Below are 9,522 nucleotides of genomic sequence, written 5' to 3' on the forward strand. Positions count from 1 at the left end.
TGAATAAAACCAGTTTATTCCACAAAACAATACTGCCACAGCAACTTAACAACACTACCAGTAAAACTTTGGACACATTACCTCAGTCTTTATTTTTTACTATTATCCACATTTTAAAATAATGGCAAAGTAGTTAAAACTAGAAGTATGGGAACACAAATAGAAGTATATGGAAAAATGTAAGCAAGAAAGTTAAACAAATCATAATTATCTTACATGTACTTTATAAATTGTCACCCAGATTGCAGTTACTACACTGTTTTACATTGTGAAGAAGTTCACATAATTATTAGATGCTTTTTGACTGCCTTTCTTCACTTTCCAGGCTAAATTATCCAGTAATGTAATTTTTATCAATTTACATTTGTGTACAAAATTATCTAATTTAAAATATAACTTGTGTCCAAATGTTTCACTGATAGCGTATATGCAGTAAATAACAGATTCTCTATTACAGAAAACATACATCTCTAGTTTTTAAAATGATACAGTTGTACAAAAGCTAGGAAAATATCAGCATATTTCTTGTTGGCCTTTTACGTGTTTAGCTAAATAAATACTCTTAATATTGCACTTCATTGTTTCTTTTGGTAAAATAAAGGTATTCAGCTCAATAAAGCTCAGCCAAGCCACTGTGTGCCACGGTTTCTCTCCTAGAGAGACTTATAGTAAACAGAGAATGAATGTCTGAAGGCAAACCATGCGTAACAGCAGCAGAAAAACACACAGAAGTAACAGCATTTAGTATGACTAGATCCGTTTAGTTATCGAAGTCTGGGATGTCATCGTAAGAATAACCACGGTAACCCTTGGAAGCATAATAAGCAATCCGCAAATGATAGAATCCAGGAAGAAAGATCAGTACGCCGATGATGAGGACTGGAATTGTGCGATCTGGGTGCTACAACAAGACCATAAATTACTGTCAAACATAGTGACAGATACAGTTCATCTTTTTCAATTACAATACCGCAGTTTTGTCTACTCACCGTGACATTAATGTATCCCGCCAAAAGAAGTGATCCAATAATTATCAATACAGAGCCAATCAGAAATAGGAACGTTGCCAGGGCAATGGCCTTGTAGGGTACTTTAGGTGGGGTTTTCTTGAACTATAAAACAGTGTTTAATTGAATACATGACACAATAGATACATATGTAATACCATTTACAGACATGTGAAAAAGAAATTCAATGGTTTTACAAATCAGGACAGAATGCAAATCATCTGGTGGATAGCAGGTCTTAAAATTAGGTATACAACCCAGATGAACAACAACATGGCATATTACACCGTGGCATTATTTATTTAACAAAAACTAGGCCAAAATGGTGAAGCAATGTATGACAAACTACAGTGGGTACGGAAAGTATTCAGACCCCCTTAAATTTTTTACTCTTTGTTATATTGCAGCCATTTGCTAAAATCATTTAAGTTCATTTTTTTTCCTCATTATTGTACACACAGCACCCCATATTGACAGAAAAACACAGAATTGTTGACATTTTTGCACATTTATTAAAAAAGAAAAACTGAAATATCACATGGTCCTAAGTATTCAGACCCTTTGCTGTGACACTCATATATTTAATGAGAAAATGAGAATCATGAGGTCAAAGGAACTGCCTGAAGAGCTCAGAGACAGATTCTGGCCAAGAAGCAATCTCAAGGCACAGATCTAAAAAAAGATTCTGCTGCACTTAAGGTTCCTAAGAGCACAGTGGCCTCCATAATCCTTAAATGGAAGACGTTTGGGACGACCAGAACCCTTCCTAGAGCTGGCCGTCCGGCCAAACTGAGCTATCGGGGGAGAAGAGCCTTGGTGAGAGAGGTAAAGAAGAACCCAAAGATCACTGTGGCTGAGCTCCAGAGATGCAGTCGGGAGATGGGAGAAAGTTGTAGTAAGTCAACCATCACTGCAGCCATTCACCAGTCTGGGCTTTATGGCAGAGTGGCCCGACGGAAGCCTCTCCTCAGTGCAAGACACATGAAAGCACACCTGAAGGACTCCAAGATGGTGATAAATAAGATTCTCTGGTCTGATGAGACCAAGATAGAACTTTTTGGCCTTAATTCTAAGCGGTATGTGTGGAGAAAACCAGGCACTGCTCATGACCTGTCCAATACAGTCTCAACAGTGAAGCATGGTGGTGGCAGCATCATGCCTCCAGGTGTGTGTTAAAACACAATGCCAAGGAGGAAATTATTATTCTACAGTAAGGAAGATAATTCACAAGTGGAAAACATTCAAGAAAGTGGCCAATCTTCCCTGGAGTGGACGTCCCAGCAAATTCACCCCAGGGTCAGGGTAATGCTCAGAGAAACTGCAAAAAAACTCAAGAGCAACATCTCAGACTCTACAGACCTCAATTAACATGTTAAATGTTAAGGTTTATTACAGTACAAATAGAAAAAGACTCAGCCTGACCAAAACCACAGGACTTGTGAAACAATGTCCTTTGAACAGACGACACCAAAGTGGAGATGTTTAGCCATAATGCACAGCAAAAACCAAACACAGCATATCAGCAAAAACACCTCATTCCAACTGTCCATCATGCTGATGGAGGTATGATGATTTTTGGCTTGTTTTGCAGCCACAGGACCAGGGCGCCTTGCAGTCACTCAGAGTCGACCATCAACTCCTCTGTATACCAAACACCAAAGTATTCTAGAGCCAAATGTGAGGCCATCTGTCCGACAGACAGCTAAAGCTTGGCTGATATTGGGTCCTGCAACAGGACCATGATACAAAGCACACTGGCAGAATGGCTGAAAAAGAAAAGAAGCAAGGTGTTTCAATGGCCCAGTCAAAGTCCAGACCTCAACTCGACTGAAATGCTGTGGCGAGACCGTAAAACAAGTTCCCGCAAACCTAAATGAACTGAAGCAACTTTGTAAAGAAGAGTAGGCAAATATTCCTCCACAACGATGTGAGAGAAAACGATTACTTCAAGTCATTGCTGCTAAAGCTGGTTCTACAAGCTATTAAATCATGTACTTAGTTTTTCACACATGGCTTCACCATTTTGTCTTTATTTTTGTTAAATAAATAATGACACAGTGTAGTATGTCATGTTGTTGTTGGTCATCTGAGGCTGTATTTACCTAATTTTAAGACCCTCTAACGATCAGATGATTTTTTTTTTTATGTCCTAATACATAAAACCAAAAATTCAAAGAGGGTGTACTTTCTTTTTCACATGACTGTAGATATTTTCTGCATTAAGTTTTCTCACCTGTAGATCAATGTAGCCTTCATCACTATCTGCCAGCCTGGAGTATTTCACCTTATTGTTCGGAGCAGCACTGGCTGAGTTGTTTCGTGTCGCAATCATGATGTATAGATTTGTTGGCACTTGAGGATGATGATGATGTGGATGAAAAGCAGCAAACTATACTGAGACTATCTGAGAGTGCATCCGCTCCTGGCGTGGTTATTCTGGGAGACCAGAAAGAACGTTCTCTCATAACAAATGCAACACATTTAGTTCAGCATAAAAGTCATGTTGGATTAGCTTCCTATCCTATTCTATTCCTATTTGATAGCATCCTGGTGATATAGGCTAGTCTATTATCTCGAGATAGATAATTATTTAATAGCAGCAATTAAATGGTTATTTAATAAACCCAAAGGGCTATTTATGCAGTCTGTGTAATCTTGTATTGCGGTTTCAGACTTCATCTGTGTTATACACTGAAATAAATAGTAATGTGTAGGATTTAACTTACTTTAAAACAATTCTTACTAAAAAAAAAAAAAAAAATGCTAGAAAATTTCACAAACAAACAGCAAGTAGCCTAACACGTTGACTTAAACGTGACATTTTGAAATACAAAGACTGAAATTGCATTTTCTTGTAAAATGTAGGCTACTCCAATAATCTTTGTTGCATGTACAACTTCAAAAAATCATTTTTTTTACAGTGTAGTTGGTCAGTTTGTAGAAGCGTTCATGTACTCACCAGCAAATACAAAGTCGTGCCTTTAAGCATATATTATTTCACAAGAGACAAAATAACCAAAGACGCGGCGTTGTTTGATGTCGTTTCGAGCAGACGACCTGAATTTGCTACTGCTACAGAACTACAGAAACTTTGTTTTTTCCCCTGAACACGCTACTTGTCCCTCTGTGGACAGGACATTGTTTACTTCCTTATTACTCCCCCATTCCAACCTGCGCGCGCGCACGAAAGAAGACCAGCGGCAGCCAATAGCAACTGCTCTTCTGCAAATGACAGAATATCACCGAGTAAAATAATTCAACGACAGACTTTGCCATTTACGTTAAAAGAACGACATATGAAATCGATTTTAAACATTGCATTATTGAAATAAATAATTACAATGATTAAATATGCATGCACCAGAGGTGAAATAAATAAACAAATGAATGAATAGGATAAATTTGAATACAGTGCATCAGTAAAACAACTAAATTTAAAACCAGTCAATAAATGTGCATTAATTATATTTATTTTGACTGTTAAAATACTTCAAAGACAAACGTACACCAAAAATAAATAAATAAATAAAATAAAAAAGGACTCAGTTATTACTCAAAATGACCTGTTTTTTTTTAATCTAAATTAGATTTAATAATAATAATAATATATTAATAATAATAATAAATTACATTGATCAAATTGATCAAATTCAATTTACCATACTGCTCGTCAGATTAAATTAATTGAAATTTGAAGTACTTTGAAAATCAGTGCAGTTCTCCACAAACACCAGATCCCAGTAGACTAAATTACCAATAAGTCACGCTTTTTTGTCCATTTGGAATAATTGGTTCAGAATGATATTGCTGAGCAGAGTGAGTTCAACGAGACTCTCTGTGCTCAAGTACCAATTCATCTTCACAGAGGTGGAAATTGCTTTTTCTGTATGTGGGACCATTAAAAATCAGTCAGAAATGTCTTGGGACATATATATTTATTTATTTAGATATTTTTCCCAAATATTATTCATTTAACCTAATATTCATAAACATACCTTTTATGATATTAATACAGTGAGAATAAGCACTATGACAGCAACGTGGTATTTTTTTTGTTTATTCTAATATTCTGTAATGGATCCGTTGGATTGGATTTGTGTTCTACAGGCCAATACACTTTTCAAGTGCTAAACCTCATTCATCTGATCTGTTGGTTGTTAGCTTCCTTCTTCCCTCCAAATTCTTTATGGTTTGTGCAACTGCTGACGTTGGCTGGCTTCCAGAGTAACCCTACAACAAAACAATGAAGAACCCTTTACATTCGCAGCACGTCTTCAGACTGCAGCTATGAGGCAAGTGCTTCAATAGCTTAAAGTGACAACAAAGGAGGATGCGAATGCCAACATATTTAAATTCAGTGCAAGCAATCCGTCATGCTTGCATTAAACTTCTGCATAAAGTTCTATTTTTGATGCACGACAAGGGGGAATATGAAGAACATAAGACAGAACACAAACAATAGATTCATGCTATTGATCAAAAGCTTATGGACATTAGATGAATAAGAGTTGCTCTATGATGCAAGTAGCCAATAAATAAATAAATAAAACTCATTCTTCTGAGAAAGAAAGTGCATATGTTCATTTCTTTGTTTTTGGAGAGATATATTAAATAAAAATTGTGTTCTTATTTACTCTTTCTTCCATGTCATTCTAAACCATGATATTCTGTCTTTTGTGGAACACAAAAGTAGATGTTTTGAAGAATGTTCATGCTGTCCTTTTGCAATCAATGAAGGTGGATGTGGACCAGGAGCTGGCAATGGACAGTTAGAGAAATGCGGAGCAACATTCACAGCCACATGGACATGCCTTTTTTTTTTTTGGCTGTGACATTCACTTTCATTGATGCTGATGAATTACACCTTCACAGATTGCTCAGTTTCATATCAAACCAACATCCAGTCTTAAAGGCACACAAAAAAGTAGTTTTTTTTTTTTTTTCAGTTCAGATTGTAAGCCCATTTATCGGTCCAATGGCAGTTTTCCAATAATACGGGTGAAGGTCTTTGCGCATTACTGTCTTTCCTTTTACGCAACACAACAAGATTAAAGGGCCCCTATAATGGATTTTTGAAAGTGACCTTTCATATAGTGTGTAACTAGCTCTAAGTGAATGAAAACGTCCTGCAAAGTTTTAAATCTGAAAGTGCACCGTATATATAAAGTTATTGTCTTTCAAACGAGTCATAAGCCGTTCCGTTGTGTCAAGACGAAACATTCGTATATTGCTCGCCCACTTATTGCACACGCAGACACCAGGGAAAACTTGAACCTCAAACCAACAGCTGATTCCTGTGGATACTGGACAGCATCATGTCGAGAAGACGCTGTGCTCTACAATGTGAAGGTAAAGCCAGTTTTTTTGTTGGTTTTTTTTTCACTGTCCAAGGACGAACATGTGAAGAATCAGTGGTTAAAGTTAATCTTTACCATGATACCACAGCAGTACAATCCTAAACTTTTGCTGTGTTCCCTTTATTTCACTGACGACTGCTTCTCAAATCTCAGAGTTCAATGCAGGATTCACAAACCGTTTTTACTCTTGAAAGATGGTGTTCAAAATACTTAGTTTTGCGTTTTATATTGTGTAGGTCTCCTGCTAACTGGCTAACTCACGTTATCACTGTCTTACTTAAAGGGGTCATATAATGGTACATGCACTTTTACAAGTTTGTACAAGATTGTACTGAAATGTGTGTTGGCAGTGCCTGTACACAACCATCATAAAATGATAAAAATCCATCCAGTGTTTTTTATTTTTTATCTTCTTATATGGTTTCCCCCCATCTCAAATCAAGCCGTTCGATTTTGTGACGTCACAAAATCGACGCCCCTCCCACGATTGTTGATTGACAGCAGCGTTTCAACACAGACCCACCCTCGCTCGTGAGCGAGCTGTCAATCATAGTCCGCGCAGACCGGCGCGGTCATTGTTGATACACTGGAGCACTGTCTATGAGCAGAATGGCGTCTAAGCGATTGTGGTGTTCTGTTCTTGGGTGTAATAAGGAACACAGCAGTCATTTTGATGTTCCTAAATCCGAACCGCTGAAGATGCAGTGGCTGAGTTTGTTTTCAAAGGGAATATTCCCCACGATCAACGTCAATGCTTTCATGTTTGCGCAAATCATTTCTCACCAGACTGCTTTATAAAGGAGGGTCACTATAAAGCTGGTTTTGCTAAGAAGCTGCTCCTGAAAAAAGGATCGGTACCAACTATTCGTGTTCCTGCTGCACCTCCAGAAGAAGAAGTGAGTGTAACATTTTATTAACCTTTATATTAATCTTTGCAAATCGCTTGTTGCACACTTCACGATGAATGCGGCTGTTTACACTCAGGGTACATTACGGCATGTTTTCTATGTACAACATTCTCAATATAATTCATAATCCCACGTTTATAATGAACAACGCGTTATGGTTATTGTGTTGTTGTGTTACAAACTGTGTACGCACAGAACAGAGGGGCGGGGTGAGCAAAGCTCATTATCATTTAAAGACACATGCACTTAAACGGCGTGCTGAAAACAGAGCTGTTTTTGACCAGGTAAAATGAGTGTTTTCTTACAATACTAATGAGAATTTTTAATCAAATTATATTACAAACTTTTAATTTAGACCCTAAAGAATCATATTAGCTTGTACAAAAATGGCATTATATGACCCCTTTAAATACTACTGCTAATCAGTTGTGGGCCACGATTAACTATAACTGTGTCTATTAATGCAATCTGCATCTGTCTGTCGTTCTCACTACTTTGAGGAAATATTTGTTTTACCAACGTTTATGTTACATCAGATCATTCACTCTAGAGCTCGGCTAATGTTGCATACATGCACTGTTACTGATACAGTTTCCACGTATTCACCGCAATATATTAGAAAAATACTCAGTAAATAAATTAGTACAAGTAAAATAATCGGTTTGTTGATGGACATGCACTTGTTAATGCTGATAGTGAGGAATTACAGTTGCTACATCTCATACAATGTACCTCAAACTGTGTATCACTGAGTCCAGCTGAGTCGTCCTTGTGATGGAGGTTCGGGTTGAATAACTAGTTCTTCCAGTGTTTCATCATCGGACTCGCGCTTATTGTTATGGTCAAATCGACGTCATTGTTCGTTACTGTGTTTAGTTTACGGTGTACGAAGCCTCAGGACTGCTGACGTTGTTATGGCAATGGGCGTTTTTGTTTTCGACGCGCTGTACACGGTAAACCAATCACAGATGTCTGGCCAATCAGAGCAGAGTATATCGCGGAAATGATGGATTTAGAGAGATTGATTAATCTCACGAGTCGTTTGAGAATCATTGAAAATATAATGATGTGCAAATGTATATTATGAGGAAATTAAACAGTTTGGGTTTGTTTGTTTTTTGTTTTTTTTTACCTTGCATGTAAACCTGTTGTAGGAGACTCCAAAACAACATTAAGGAACTTTAAAATAGCATAATAGGGGCCCTTTAAATGAAATACATTTTCTCATATTACACTCTGCATCACAGGCTAATTTGAGTTGCAAATCACCACGAGCCTTCTCCCTATACTCAGACCAAGGCAGAAACCTCTTTTCAAATGGGAACATTTGCTAACAATGGGAATTTGCATTCAGAGTTTACACCTTTTGGGAGCAGGATGCCATTTGCCTGGAAGATGCACCCTCCTCTGTGTGCAAGTTATCTCTAAACTCTTAAATACCTGATTACCCTTTGGTTTACTTCTTTGGGAATGAGACCTTTGTACCAGTCACACTGAGACATTTCATATGATACCAAACATGTGTAATACTGTATGATAATTATTCACATTCAACTATATAGATTCTTGGGTGAATTTCGGTGATCTCAGCATGAGAGAGAAGGAATGGGGGAAGAGGGAAAGAGATGTAGATTAGGATGATTCTGAGGTGAGATTTGCGTCTCGAATGGTGCACAAGAGTGAGTTCAAATGTGAATTTCCTTGTGAGTGAATGCCCTCTCTTCCAGTTTTCCAGTCTTACAAGATCTATTGTTATTCAAAAATAAATGAACATGTATTTTTCTGAATTGCAATGCACTTTTTTGTAAGTTAAAAATACTTTGACTTAGTGAGAAATGTCTAAGTAGAAAGCTAAAAAACTAAAAAAAGTCATAATTAGTACATTTATTATTATTGTATGTATAGTACTTTGTATATTATTGTTATTGTATGTATAGTACTTTGTAATTGATGTTTACACTATATGAAGTTTTTAGAATCATTCAATCTAAATTTGTGAGGAAAATAATAGGCAAGCCTAGATGTTTTTTCCGAACATTTTTAAAATAACGATACAGAGAGTTCATTAAGGGTACATTCCTCCTTTTCACCATCTGTGAATGAGAGAGAGAGAGAGAGAGAGAGAGAGAGAAAGAGAGAGAGATAGAGAGAGAGAGAGAGAGAGAGAGAGAGAGAGAGAGAGAGAGAGAGAGAGAGAGGGAGGGAGGGGGGGGGGGGGGGGGGTAGTGGAAGTGAGTAGCCTATGGGATG

The 9,522-nt window shown here is 37.3% G+C and overlaps 1 protein-coding gene across 1 annotated transcript; it reads right to left on the reverse strand.

Moving 5' to 3' along the window:
* Positions 1 to 4,231, reverse strand: tmem230a (transmembrane protein 230a). The gene is made up of 4 exons (XM_084400642.1): positions 3,967 to 4,231; positions 3,241 to 3,443; positions 990 to 1,112; positions 1 to 901 (listed from the first exon to the last, which is right to left on the reverse strand). Exons 2-4 carry the CDS (start codon positions 3,337 to 3,339, stop codon positions 761 to 763), a joined length of 363 nt encoding a protein of 120 aa, XP_084256768.1. The 5' UTR covers positions 3,340 to 3,443; positions 3,967 to 4,231; the 3' UTR covers positions 1 to 760.
* Between the last annotated feature and the right edge of the window lie 5,291 nt (positions 4,232 to 9,522).

This window comes from Rutilus rutilus (genome assembly GCF_951802725.1).
Source record: "Rutilus rutilus genome assembly, chromosome: 25".
In the NCBI taxonomy this organism is placed as follows: Eukaryota; Metazoa; Chordata; class Actinopteri; order Cypriniformes; family Leuciscidae; genus Rutilus; species Rutilus rutilus.

Coding starts and splice junctions, on each gene's coding strand:
- tmem230a (XM_084400642.1), bottom strand. CDS start 3,339: ATGATTGCGACACGAAACAACTCAGCCAGTGCTGCTCCGAACAATAAG. Junction 1,113..3,240: donor AAGGCTACATTGATCTACAG/GTGAGAAAACTT, acceptor ACTGTTTTATAG/TTCAAGAAAACCCCACCTAA. Junction 902..989: donor CGGGATACATTAATGTCACG/GTGAGTAGACAA, acceptor GTCTTGTTGTAG/CACCCAGATCGCACAATTCC.